Source organism: Lissotriton vulgaris, chromosome 1_1 (assembly GCF_964263255.1).
Source record: "Lissotriton vulgaris chromosome 1_1, aLisVul1.2, whole genome shotgun sequence".
Classification (NCBI taxonomy): domain Eukaryota; kingdom Metazoa; phylum Chordata; class Amphibia; order Caudata; family Salamandridae; genus Lissotriton; species Lissotriton vulgaris.
The window spans coordinates 345,484,339-345,498,754 of record NC_141685.1 but is presented as its reverse complement, the minus strand read 5'-3'; the positions used below and the strand labels follow the sequence as shown (position 1 = coordinate 345,498,754).

The 14,416-nt window shown below is 44.9% G+C and overlaps 1 protein-coding gene across 1 annotated transcript in view; it reads right to left on the bottom strand.

Annotated features, from left to right (window-relative positions):
- LOC147747155 (sodium/glucose cotransporter 4-like) overlaps nt 1–14,416 on the bottom strand; it is a 447,273-nt gene that overhangs the window by 113,681 nt on the left and 319,176 nt on the right. Inside the window, exon 12 of the mRNA XM_086952401.1 lies at nt 12,386–12,601. Within this exon, the coding sequence (XP_086808527.1) occupies nt 12,386–12,601 (216 nt within the window). The remainder of the gene's footprint in view (nt 1–12,385; nt 12,602–14,416) is intronic.

Genomic DNA, 14,416 nt, shown 5'->3' with positions numbered 1-14,416 from the left:
TTCCTTGGCTTGTTGCTCCTTTTATCCGTCTTCAGGGCGGGCGTAAACCCGCCCCGGCCTGCCCCGAGGGCGTGGCCCGGCCGCGTCAGTGTCTAGGCCATCCCACTCCAGGGCGGGAAAAAGGCGCGCCCCGGCTACGCCGCTTCGGGCATACCAGCCGAGACTCGCCTCCCGCCCAAGATGGCTTCCCGGGGGGATCGTGGTACTCCGCCATACGTTCGGGGGGACCGAGTGGTCGCCCCTTTCCATATGGCTGAGATACCTGCCACCCCCTCTCAACACAATCCCCAAGGATGGGAAACCGGAAACAGTTCTGAACTTTTGGAAGACGGGAGGGAGTGACCCTCCCGGCCGTATTTATTAAAATATGAAACAAAATTAAAACATTAAAATAACAGTTTCATATTATGTACAATTTCATTACCACATTGCGATGTTTGGCTAACCTTAACATATTCTCTAATACAAAGGTTCTCCTAGCCGAACTAACATCCTACAAAACATCTAGCTTGAAATTTTGAAATTGTACATCCTAACGTTTAAGGGCCAACGGCAAGGTCGTAACCGGTGTCAAGATCCCTAACCAGAAATATCCCCCTCACTTGTGAGGGGCGACCGCACAGAGGTGTACCTCGAGTGCAACTACCAATTTCCCTTGACTTGACGGGGGCCCCAATAAACTCGACGCCACTTAAAGGTCGTCCGAGGACTCGTGTGAGGAATCTAGAAGGTAGCGTAGACCCCCCCCAAACCCCACACAACTTACCACATCTGCCGTCGCAGATGTCCTGGCCCCGGGAAATTCTCCGGGAGGGGGCTGTAGCCCCTCCTACCCAGGAAGGGGCCTTGACCGCCTTTCCTTTCCTTTCGGCGTCCCATCCTTAGAAGGGACCGCCTTCCCCGTTGAGGGGCCAATGGCCACCTCCCTCGAGCGCTCCCATCCGTAATGGGTGACGCCCACTCATAGGGATCTTCCAATTAGTGCTCACCGATCATGACCTTACCGCCACAGGCCGGATAGTTGACCGGCTATCCGGACCCCCCACAACACTCCTACCTAGAGGTCATGTCTTAAAGTCTTTAGCCAAGCCATACAGTCTCCTATGAGTAACTCGTTCCCCACCCGGGACAAATGAACACCATCCCCCAAATACATACTGTCACCAGTAATACAACCATGCGAAATAGAATGCAGTGTATTGGAACGGAACAATCTACTCACTTTGTTATTAATTTTTCTTACTGAATGATTCAGAGCAGAAACAGAAATAGCCCTCCGCCATACTTTCCGTGGGATCATATGTGACCATGCAATCGTGCACCCTGGAACTCTCCTCGCCAACCAACTTACAGTGGAAAGCATCGCCTCAAGAAGAAGTCGTCTACCAGTGGTGACCAAATCATTGCCCCCAAGATGTACTATGACTATAGACGGCGGTGACCTCGTCCGCCCTAGCAAACCCTCAAAAAATGATTGAAACTGGTCAATACAGAGTCCGCCCTTTCCGTAGAAGGACACACTGTACCCGTATTCCCCAGCCACGTGATTCATGTCACCTGCTTTGAATACGTCCGCGGCACGCCTCACGTATGAGTGGCCCACGACCCACACCTCCTTTTTCACAGCCGGTGAAGTCTGACCGCTGGCCCGGTGTTGGGTCGACTGCATAGTCCGCCCCGCCTCGTAGGCTTGCGCAACTGAAACCAAACAAAAACAAGAAGCGTGAGTACATCGTTACAGCTTCACAACATGTGCAACCGCACATACCTCTTATAACAATTGGAGGACCAACGCCCCACACGTTTAATTTCTTCAACATTCAGACCCCTGGCTGTAGCCTCTGTAGCAGCCCCTATCCGAAAGGAATGGGTCCCAAACTCGCCCGGGTTCAAGCCCGCAGCAGTAATCGACATCGCAAGCACCCGCTGAAACTGAAACCTCGTCAGTGGGGTGGCGTCAGCGTGTCTCAACAAGGTCCCCCCCCATGATGCCACCCTTTGTGCTAAATACTCCTCTACACAACTCACCGGGCATATGGAGGACCCGGGGATCCTTTGTATGATTATGCAATCACCCATCGCACCCTGATCGGTCTTGGACCTGACGAACGAGACAGTCATTGTCTCCCCTCTGATCTGAACATGCTCTTGGCACAGTCCCCCCATCACGTCCTGCTTGTTCCTCGCCACTAGTTCGCTTACCCGCATAGCCCCATGGAATGCCAGCGTAAAAGCGGCTCGGAATAACACTGTTTCATACTGGGATGAACATGTTGCAGGGAGTCTAGATAATAACAGGGCTAACCTATCCAAACCTATCGGGCGCCTTTCATCTACTCTGCGACCCTCAAGGCATTGCCACCCACGTAGCGCTTTTTGCACAACGAAAGACGCTGTCGGGTCCTGGATCCCATGAGCCCTAGCCACAAAGGAAATGGCGGCCCGATGCCTCTGGGCCGTAGCCACTGATTTGCCTGCCTGACGTAAAGACAGCAGGAATTTCACTACCAACTCCTCCTGGCCCCAAAGCTCCCCTCTAGCTGCCCCCAAAAATGCCCAATAGGAACGGAACGCCCCTTCATATGCCTTCCTCGTCCTGGGTGCTAAACTCTCTCCCATGAGGTTCTGTAGTTCGGGGCACCGAGAGACCAGAGAGCTTCGGGAAAGGGTGCTGCCACCGGGTCCGCTGTGGGCAGAAAACCCCAGAAGGCCTGCATACGAAAACGAGAAAGCGCATCAGCCGCCTGGTTCATCACCCCCGGGACATGTCTTGCCTTAAATAGTACATTCAATTGCATACATAATAACACAATTTCCTTGAGCAGTCTCAGAATCCATTTGCATCGTGCTGCCTGGCTATTGATACACTCAACAACGGTCATGTTATCAGACCAGAATACCACAGAGTGATCTCTGAACCCCTCGGGCCAAGTTCTCAGGGCCACCAGAATGGGAAAAAGTTCTAGGAAGGCAATGTTACTTGTCAGCCCACTATCATGCCACCATGACGGCCATTGTTGTGCCGACCACTGAGTGCCGAATATGGCACCAAAACCAATGCTCCCTGCCGAATCCGTCCACAGCCCCAGCTCCCCAGAGGACACGGCCGGTTTGTTCCAGACAATTCGGCCATTGAAATCCGCCAGAAATGCCAACCAAATGCGCATGTCCTGGTGAACCTCTGCCGAGAGCCTTGTGCGATGATGACCCTCCTTCAGGCCGACCATGGCTTGAGCGATCGAGCGAGAAAAGGGGCGGGCCATCGGTATAACTCTTAGGGCAAAATTCAACTGCCCCACCAATTGCTGTAATTGATGTAGCCTAACCTTCGACTCACTTATACACATTTGCAGGGATGCCCTGAATCTTAACACTTTGTCACCTGGTAAACGAAAACAACCTTCTTCGGAATCGAGCTCGATCCCCAGAAACTCGAGGCAAGTCGAGGGACCCACAGTCTTACCTGGTGCCAATGGCACGCCAAACTGATTCATCAAGACACAAAATGCAGTCAAAGCCTGTCCACATTCCGGATCCCCGGCTGCCCCCAGAAACAAAAAGTCATCGAGATAATGCATAACATGTTGAAACCCCGTTTTCTTTGTGAAGACCCATTGCAGGAAGCAACTGAATTTTTCGAAATAGGCACAAGATATAGAGCACCCCATCGGCATACACCTATCCATGTAATAATGACCCTGAAACATGAAACCAAGGAGACGCTGATCGTCTGGATGTACCGGGAGCAACCGGAACGCTGACTCGATATCAGATTTTGCCATCAGCGCACCGGGCCCCAGGCGATTCAATATGGCTACGGCCTCATCGAAGGATGCGTACCGCACCGAACACACTTCCGGGTCTATCGCGTCGTTTACGGAAAGACCACGTGGGGCTGATAAATTATGTATCAGCCGAAACTCACCCGGGTCCTTCTTGGGGACCACCCCTAAAGGGGAACAAACAAAGTTAGCAACTGGTGGCACTTTAAATGGACCGGCGACTCTACCTTGGGCCACCTCCTTCCCGATCTTTTCCTGTACCACGGTCGTATGCTGTAAGACCGATATCTGGTTTTTACATTTTGCTGTACCCTGAAACTCCCCCACTGGGATGCGGAAACCATATGAAAATCCGTTCCGCAACACCCCAGCGGAAGCGTGATCCGGGTATTCGCTGAGCCAGGGAATCATTGCCATGGTATCAATCGGGGTAGGTAAAGGCGCCCCTCGGACTATGTCAGACCTGTTTGGAGCCTCCTCTACCCCCGTTATCACCCGTTTTGGCTCTGCACATGGACTCAGGATGGGACGATTGCCCACACCCCCCACATTCGTGCCTAAATTTGCATGACCCTTGGGGCCTAGTACATTTCCCCCTGTTAAAGTTCCAACAAACCCCCCTTTTACCTGCGTTGCCGGTTGGCCTCGAGTGATTGTCGTTACTCGTACCTGATCGAAAGGGCGTCCCCGCATATTGGCGGGAGGATTCACCAACGTTACTCCCTACCAACGGCACCTTCAACATACCAGAGTCCTCCATTTTGGACCAGGACACAGAATCCTAACAATCCCAAGTTAAGTTTTTATCATGCTCTTTCGCTTTTCTGAAAATATTATCGTAACAAAACCAATGATTGCCCTCGTGAGATACTGAATACCCCATGATTCGTGACTGATAAATCGGCAATTCGGGCAGCAATTCGGGCCTACGTTCACCCAAGATGGATGTAAAAACCCCCCATGCTTTGCCCCAATTACCAATGTTTTCATTTACCTTAAAGGCGGCCATCTTTGCACGCCAAACACTCGGATGCATGAGCTCCTTCTGGCTCTTAACATGCTCCATTTCATAATGATCGGTAAGCAACGAGAAGATGTTTATATACTCCCCTGCCCATATCTTCTCTTTGATAGCCAGAGGGACATGTTGACCCAACTTTTCCCTTCGAGAGGGTGCCGACTCATCCCTCGCAATCGGCAATGGCCGCTTACCTGAACCGGAAGCTGTATCTGCGACTGGAACTGACGGCGATGGTGCCTTCGTCGCTTCCCTTGTTTCCCGCAGCTGCTTCATCAACACCTGCGCGTCGTCAGCCATGGCGCCCTTGCTACCTTTACCCAACCACGCTGCTAATTGTGCTGCCAGCTCGGGCGGCATATCCTCCCCGGACACGGGGGTGACCACTACGGGAATCGGATTCCCTTCCTCCGGCACAGGAGTGGGTGCTTCGAGTGGGGTACAGGGAACTGGGACGTCTCCCCCAGCTGCTCCCCTTCTGGGCCTCTTGCCTTTTCCTCCTGGAGCTGCTCCTGCCAGAGGACGTTTCGGCCCCCCTTCCTCGTCTTTCTCCGCCATTCGCTTCTTTAGGTCGGTCACCTCCTTCATGAGAACACGCAGCATCTGGTCGGTAGTCATTCGCTTTCCCGCCTTCTTAGGCATTCTCCGACAGAGTATCTGTAAAACAAACAAGAAAGATTACAACGCTCAAAATTGGCTCTTCGTTCCGTCTCGAGCTCACGTGCAGCGAGGTGGTGCAGCTTCAGAGCACAGGAACAAGAGGATGCTTCCTTGGCTTGTTGCTCCTTTTATCCGTCTTCAGGGCGGGCGTAAACCCGCCCCGGCCTGCCCCGAGGGCGTGGCCCGGCCGCGTCAGTGTCTAGGCCAGCCCACTCCAGGGCGGGAAAAAGGCGCGCCCCGGCTACGCCGCTTCGGGCATACCAGCCGAGACTCGCCTCCCGCCCAAGATGGCTTCCCGGGGGGATCGTGGTACTCCGCCATACGTTCGGGGGGACCGAGTGGTCGCCCCTTTCCAAGATTACCCCATAAACGCTGATTATGGTTATAGGAAGAATGCCCACTAAACATGAGGGATTGCCATTCTGGATAGCACAGAAAATAGCACAGTAAGAGGCTGTGTTTCCACACACAGGTCCACAAGAAAAATACAGAATACTGTCAATCTGCTTGCCAATGGGGATAGCTCATCTATATAGAGGATTGTAACACTTGGGTACAGTCTTCCCTGCCATCTGTACCAGAAATCATGGTATCCATTTAATAGTGATGATATCGGAAGTATCAAGACGAATACAGAATGAATATGGAGCAGAACCTGCACTGAATTTGGGGATGAAATTATTAGGTAATTTTTCTAGGCCTGGGCGTCAAATTCCGTTCGGCTCACGGAATTTGTGGAATTTGGGTAATTTTGCGTTCCGCGGAGAATGCGTAATTGTCCAAAATTGTGCGTTCCACGACTTCGCGAAATTTTTTGCATGTTCGCGTTCTCAAAACACATGTTCACGAGATATTTCCCCTTGAGCATGCAAACAGTGATTGCGAACAGTAAAAAAAGCATTGTGAACAAGCAATTCCGCAAGTTCATGGAATTTCTGCGTGTTCGCAGAGATTTTTTACCATTTTGCAGAGATTTGCATAACGCAATTACGCAAATTCCACCCAACCCTAAATTTTTCTCAGGTATCTAAAATTATGTTAGCAAACATAAAAGGGGAGGCATCAGTGGTGGCTATACACCAATGCTTGCAGAAATGCACCCCTACACAACAGGAACAAGAATTACCAAAAGTTATCGAAGATACATATACCGAATTAGGTGGAGATAATTTGGGAGCAAGAGCTATGAAACCACAAGTAATGGGTAGTTCTGAAAAGGATAACACCAAGCATGCACCTGACTCTTCAAAGCGGAAACGAGATAATAAAAAACACAAAGATAGAGATAATAGATCACAATCAAGGGGTGGGTCTCCTCAGCAGGAGCCCTCCGAAAGGAGGTATAATATTAGTAATCATGATAACATAAAAAAACCTGACAGGTATCAGGATACTGATACACACTCCTCTCGTTCCTTGTAGGGTTCATCGAAAAATTCCGGGAGGGAAGAACGGTCGGGACACAGATCAGAAGAGCAAAAAGAGTCAAGAGACACACATCGCAGTTAAGATTTTAATATCAAAAAAGAAGATAAAACAAAATCAAAACCTCAATTTAAAAAGAAGAAGATAGCGGGCCTTAAAATAAAAAATGCCCAGGCTACTGAGGGCTCAGCTTCTGAAAGGGGAATGGGCTTTGATGATGCTAGAAGTAACAACGGCTCACCAGGACCTGATGGAATTTCTGGTGGAAGGGGTGTTGAATGTACATATCACGGTGGAAGCGCCTGATACTAGGGTGAGTGTCCCACACCAGTTATATGAATTAACACTCCAGATGGAGGGGACCTTCCTAGGAAGTTAAAGGTCTCTTTTGGGAGAACTTGTCATTTGGTTACAATATTCTTTTAGCAGAAAAAGATTGGCCGCCTGAGTTTGTTATGGATTGCCCAACAGGAGAAACAGTGATTTAACCAACCTCCTTGGCCCTTGTCACTAAATCACTGAAACATTCATACGCCCAGGAGCGGGCGGTAGCATTAGCTCCTGCATTATACCGCACTCATGTAGGGTGGGATGCCGAGTCACATCATCATGTAATCCCAGTAAAAACTACTCCAACTCCACAGAGACAGTACCCCATAAAACATGACGGGAAAAAACAAGTCAGGGAGATCAACTTGAATACCAACGTGTAATAGAGAATTGCACCTCTTCAATGAATAATCCTTTGCTTCACATAATGAAACCCGAACATTTATACTGTCCACTTTTAGATTACAGGCATTTGAACACTTGAACAAAGATATTTGCAGTACAAAATGCACACAGTGCCGCATTTATGAAAAACATTGTGCAGAAAAAATACAAAACAACACTAGATATCTCAAATGGACTATTTTGCCAAAATATAGCACCTGAAATCAGACATTTGACAGCATTTTCAGTCTTAGGCCCTCAGGGTTAATTTTGTAGACTGCCCCAAGGGTATAAGAATAGCATGTGGTGGTTTTCAGCAAGAATAACAGAGGTGCTTTAAAATTTTGATGAAGAGGCATTGTCCTATGTAGGCGATATTTCTCTGATGGACGATGATTTTTTTGGCCGGAGTGAACAACATAATTTTGGGGTTTGCTTCTGAGGGCTACAAATTTAATTTTAAAAATCAAAAATTGACCACCTCAAAATCCTATTTTTGGGATGTGAATTGTCAAATGAAGGGAAAAGCCTAGCAGCTAACTTTTCAGAAATGTGTGCACTGCTCCAACCTCCAAAGACTCTGAAAAATGTACAATCCATTTTAGGATTTTAAATTTTGGCAGAGCATACATCTTAGATTATGCTGAAAAAGTGAAATTGTTCGACAACTTAATCAGACCAGATTGTTTAGTTCACCATTGGTCACAGGAACATACAGATATCTGATGTTCCTTACAAGCTGACATGATAGCTTCCAAACACTTACACACACGTGCAAACACTACCAATTTGGTGATCTGTGTAGTAGCAGGTCAATCTGGATATACTTTTTTTACCATCTGTTTATTGATATTTGAACATACATGCACACAACTTGCAAAATTAAAGGAGAAAGAAAAAAGACATTACAAAACATCATACTGAAAACATAACATATAGTTGATCACAACAGTATTTAGACTTTGATTTAAGTATTATCAGCATTCTGTCTATCACTGTCGTTTATGCAGTGTTGGGGAGGAGGAAGCAATAATTCTTTCTCGAAGGTCTTGCCTATAAACAATGTTAGTCGATTACATTCGATCGAACCTTGCATCCGTCATTTGGCAGTCAGTCAGCAGCTAACATCATCTTGAGTATCAAAATTTGTCAGACAGACATTTGTATCCTTTCCCGCTTCTTTGGACATTTCGGGTGGGGTTCTTTCACCTCTCTAACAGTGACATAACTTCTTTATTAAACCCAATGGTTTTTTGGCTGGCTCTGGGGGGGGGGGAGTAGCTCACTGTATAATTCTGTTTGCATATTACAGTACACTATGTAATTAGACCAGCTAGCTTTAGTGGGAAGCAAACCGCAAGCCTAGCACATCGCAACCCTGCATTTTGCCAGTAGCAGTCCCATATCCACTAACCGTCCAACTTCTTTTGGCAAACGCTTTGAGTAGCCCAGCAGCGCCAATAACCGATTCGGAGTTAACGTCATGCCAATTATTTCTACTAGCTTAATGAATATTAGTTCCCAATAATGGCAATCCCTGGAAATAACATAGCTAGGTGAAAAAACCCAGCTGGGCTTGCTCTACATCTTTCACACTCTGCCTAGTCCTGCCTAGTGCAGAGCATACCGGTACAATCTAGCTGGGGTGTAATAAACTCGGTTGAGGAATTTGAAATGGATTAATCTCTGGTGCCCATTCAATGAGACACGCTTCGTGGTCTCACAACAGTAGTGTCATCTAAATTCTCCCCATCTCATTCTGCCACTCCAGTTCGGCCTTGATGTACTAGTTTTTGTGGTAGTCCTATGAGATATTATATCTATTGGAAACTATATTTGTGGGCTAGTCTGTTTGTAGTAGATAGGCTGCAATTTCCGTCAGCTCCAACATTTCATCACATAATGTCTCCCTCAGTGCATGTCTCATTCTTTGAAAGTGGAATCCTATGAGTATTGTGTTTTTATGCCCATCTGCCTCTCTCTCAGCCCACCCCTGCGCTTTGCCCTCCATAAATAGGTCACCTATAGTATTGATGTTCATTGATTTTAGAGCGCATGATACCTCCTTCTACCTCCATATAGGTAGCCATTGGCACTATTCTTTTGGAGTCAATGGCGTGATAGTATAGCACCGGCCTGCTTTTTAAGTCGGTACAGCCAGGCATGCATGGCAGCATTTACTGAGTCCTGGGCTCCGCTTCTTTGGATGGGGGCTTTAAACATTAGCGCCGGGAGTGGGGAGGGGACCACTACTGTTTTCTCAATCTGCAAATGGGGAGCCCTGTTATCTCTTGAATCCAGTAGTACGCATGTGAACTTTGTGCAGCTTTGGTAATACAAATCTAGGTATGGGGCTCCTAGTCCCCTCATTGAATATGGCAGTGTTAGTGTATATCCCAACTTAATCTTGCCTGCTTCCCCGCCCAGGCCAGTCTAACCAGTAGCAATTTACCTACTTTGAAAAAGTACCCGGTAGTACCATCAGGATATCTATATAAATAAAAATGTAACTGTTCGTTTGTTCAAAATCTCAAATCTCCGAAAGTTCTTCACCGATTGCTTTGAAATTTTGACAGTGTTGCATTCGTATATGCTCGTGCTTTTATATACACAACGTTGTATTCGAAATGGAAAACTATCCTGGGTCAGATTGAACCAATCATAATGGTCCATCCAGGTACTTATGCTTTAGTGATGAGCAACTTCCAAGGGGTTGGTTAGCTCTCTCCACTTTCAGCTGGCGGAGACACATGTGAGACCTGTCAGCCGTTGGGTGGTCTTCGTTGTGCCTTCCTCTTCCAAATTTGCTGAGCTCCTTTTCTCTGGCCTTAGGACTCAGTGTACTTTACCACTGCTAATCAGTGCTACAGTGCATGTGCTCACTCCTTAAAACACGGAAACATTAGCTAATCCCTAATTAACATATGTAATGTACTGTTAAGTCTCTAGTGGAATGGCACTACATGTGCCCAGGGCCTGTAAATTAAATGCTGCTAGTGAGAATGCAACACTGTTTGGGATACAAACTTAAGTAGCCCTTTAAACATGTCACCATTGAGGAGCCTGTGTGTGCAGTTTTATCTGCTGTTTCATCCTGGCAAAATAAGCCTTTTTCCAGGCCAAACATTCGATTTAATACATATAAGTCACCCCTGGGATCAGCCCTGGACAACTCAGAGGGCAAGTAGCAGTGCATTTAAAAAGTAGGACTTTTAATTTTCAATCAAACCTTAAAAACGACGCTAAGCAATAGAAGGTTTCCCAGATAATCACCTGTAGAAAACAGAGCATTGTCAGCAATCAGTGGATGAAAACTATTTTAGGATCTGTAGGACAGTGATCAATAATAACATTGATTCCATCAGCAAATTGAAGTGATTATTGGAGAAAGAGTTTGGCTTACTCAATATGGAATACACTGATGCTCATAGATACCCTCACAGTGACTATCCGATCTGGATTTAGAATGGTACATTTAAATATTTTTGTTCAAGTACTTCGCACATTGTTATGACATTTCCATTCAAAACTAAATCTTCCATCTCCCTGCTCCTTCATTTTTTCAATTTAGACTAATCTATGGCTGCCTCCACAAAATACAGCAGTTCCCAAAAGGCAGGTTTTGTGCATAACCATTATCCACACTTTCCTGAACTTTACCCACATGCAGAGAGTGGTATCCCTGAATGGTCTCCAAACATTTGGTCCTTTGGTTCCCAGGTCTAGGCCTGGGCAAATATATTTTGTCTATTAAAAGTAGTTAATTAAGGTATATGTTTTTTACTATAATGTCGGGAACATGTAGATAAGATGACAACCTCTGCTTAAAGTAACATGTTTTGCAGGTAAATGTTTTACTGCTTATATTTATATTTTCTCTTACTGATTAATAATGTCTGGAATGTCTAGAAAACAACAATTAGTTGCGTGATGTGTGCTAATAAGAAGTTCAGTAAACCTGACTAAACTAATCAAATAGTACATTAGAAAATGCGCCTTTCTTGCTGGTCCAAGGGGTCAACAGATGCTTTTCTAGTGGCCCATAGGATATTATTGTGTTTTAGTTTTGTTTTTTGTAATACATAGGTTTTAAAGAATAGCCATTTGCACAGAGATCCTCCTAGCTCAATGCATTATTTGGAAGCCAGTGCGAATTTTCTGCTGATGCGCAGAAAGAAACACATTTGTCAAGAGGTGCATACAGTTTTGTTGAAAATCCATAATTTCAGAATCTTTGGATACTAGAGTAACTTGAAAAGGTCTTGAGAGTGCTACAGAATTATCTTAGTCTCAAATTCGATCATCATATGTGCCACCTCACACCGTGTCTCCGCAAAGTGATAGTCTACAGTTCCTGTAAATAGGCAAAGGCTTAAGAACATCACCTTTCTTGAACTGAGGAACATCATCCAGGCTGAGGGCTTATTTGCAGATGTTCCTATAATTGTCCCACTGCTATAGTTCAGAGTTTAATCTGGCTTTGTTCAGAGCAGTTAATAAACTCATATATACTCATTCTTGCATAAAAACAATCCTGCTTACAACGCAGACAGCCTTGCATCATGCTGCAAGGGTGCCTGAGGATAGCAAGCACATTGTGTGCCAGCACTGAAAAAAGACAAGAATGTGCTATATTATGCTAAATACTGCAAATTCCTGCCCTTTCCCTGTTAAGTAGTGAAGCGCAGCAAAGTGGTTTGCTGCACTGTATTACTTATTGATAAATATTCCCCCAGGTTGGGAATGTTCTCAATGAATTCATTTTAAAAGTGATAAACATGCTTACGCTTTCTTCTGGGATTCGCGGGGTGCATAGGCTCACAGCTATACTGATGTTGCAGGTCAGTGCAAAAAGGATCAAAGCGAAATGTAGATAGTGGACATCTTTCAGTACAGAGGGACGAGTGTCCACCTCACCACAATGCGGTGCTTGATAGATGAAGTCCATGATCAGGCGGATTGCTCCAACAACCAATCCAATGATGAGTCCCCAAAAAGCACCCTGTAAAACAAAGAAGATTAAAAAAAGAGATTGTGAGATATCCTATAAGGATATATAATTCATTTAGAGTGAATCATATGCTTTTAAATAACAGCCAGGTGTAAGTGTTTTTTTCCAATCAATGGTAGAAAAATGTATTGTAGAAACTAAGTTTAGAAGTCATTTTGTGACTAGTACATGCTTGAAGTAGAACCCATTGTTGAGGTCAATACAAAGCTTTGGAACACAAATGTATTTTCCTGAAAAGAGTACCTAGCTTTGTTAAAGAGCTAATAATAATTAACAATTTGGAGGCAGATAAATTGATGAACGAGGTAGTAAAGGTGAATTTAAACAGCAAACTTGAAAGATACCCTAGTGCATATGTAGATGAAGCTGGTGATATATATTGAATAAAAAAGTGAACATCACCTGCGAATACTTACAGAAGCAAGATGTGCTTGTCAATGAAATCATTTGGTTCCACAACTGTATCATTAAAGATTTGTGAGCGTATTCACAAAGGTAAATTTAAAGATGAATACTTGTGTAGATTTACTCATACACTTTGCAATACAGTTTCTTCTTTTCTCTATTTACCATTTTCTGAGTGTAAATTTACTGCAAAAGGTGAAAATGGAACCTAATTTACAAATATGAAATACTACTAGTCATTTTTCACAAATAGGCACAGTTTTTCACCACAGAGGCAAAGGCATCCTATGGTAAATATAGAGAACATATAAAACAATGTATTAAATGTAAAATAAATAGTAAATATATAATAGTCTAATCATTAATGCAAATTAATGTTTTATATTTATTTTAAATGTAGTAAAAAATAAAACATTAGATAATACTACTAATTTTACTAAATATGTAATTAGTTTAAATATACTAAATTAAATTAGCACACTAAATTGAATTACATTAAAAAAAATGTAGTTTTATCAAAAAAACTCATCTACAGTAAAAGTTATATATTTATTTATTATGTATTAAAAATACATAGTTATATAATAGGAATTACTTAAAATACTTATATAATTAGCCTATTTTATTTTAAACAGATGAAGCTACTTCTATATAATTAAAATAAGGTGTTCAATTATTTTATCCTGAAAAAGAACTTTATTTCCGATGTTTTTTTTTTAAGTCCCTGTCTCTATTATTTTCATTTGCAGAACCAACAGCTGGTCATGTACGGTGTTAAACATACTGTTGGTCTGGAGCGTTTTTGGCTGTAGTAAATTTAGAGGTGCCATTTGTAAATAGCAATGGGCTCTCTTTTATGGCTGGTTGTCTTTCCTACCCAAAACCCCGCCTTATCCCTCCCTAAACTCCTACCATTTAGTAGTAAGCAGTCCCCATTTTCCAGCCACTCCCCCAGTCTCTCCTACATTTACGACTAAGGGCCTCATTACGATGTCGGTCGGAAAGGCACCGAATGGCATTCGGAATTTCCTAACCCATGTTGGAACCTATGTTTCTGACCAACTCAGAAACATTTCTGTCCTATCGATTAGAATAGAAGGTAACCGTTCAGTATTTCCAACTCGGTTCCGACCGGTAGCGGAGACTCTGAGTCGGTCGGAGCTGAATCGTACACAACTTCTGATCACGTTTCCAACAGACGGATTACAATGTCGGAATTGGACAGACTTAGATAATCAGTCTGTCCGACACAAAACGGCTGTCAGAAACTGACCTGGGAGGCCCGTAGCAGGCCCCCTTTCACCCAGAGGTCTCTGGTTGGGGCCCATGTAGGTACCCTTGGGACCTCTCTTCACAACCATGCACAGTGTGGCAGGTACCATGGGGTGCACGCCATAAGGT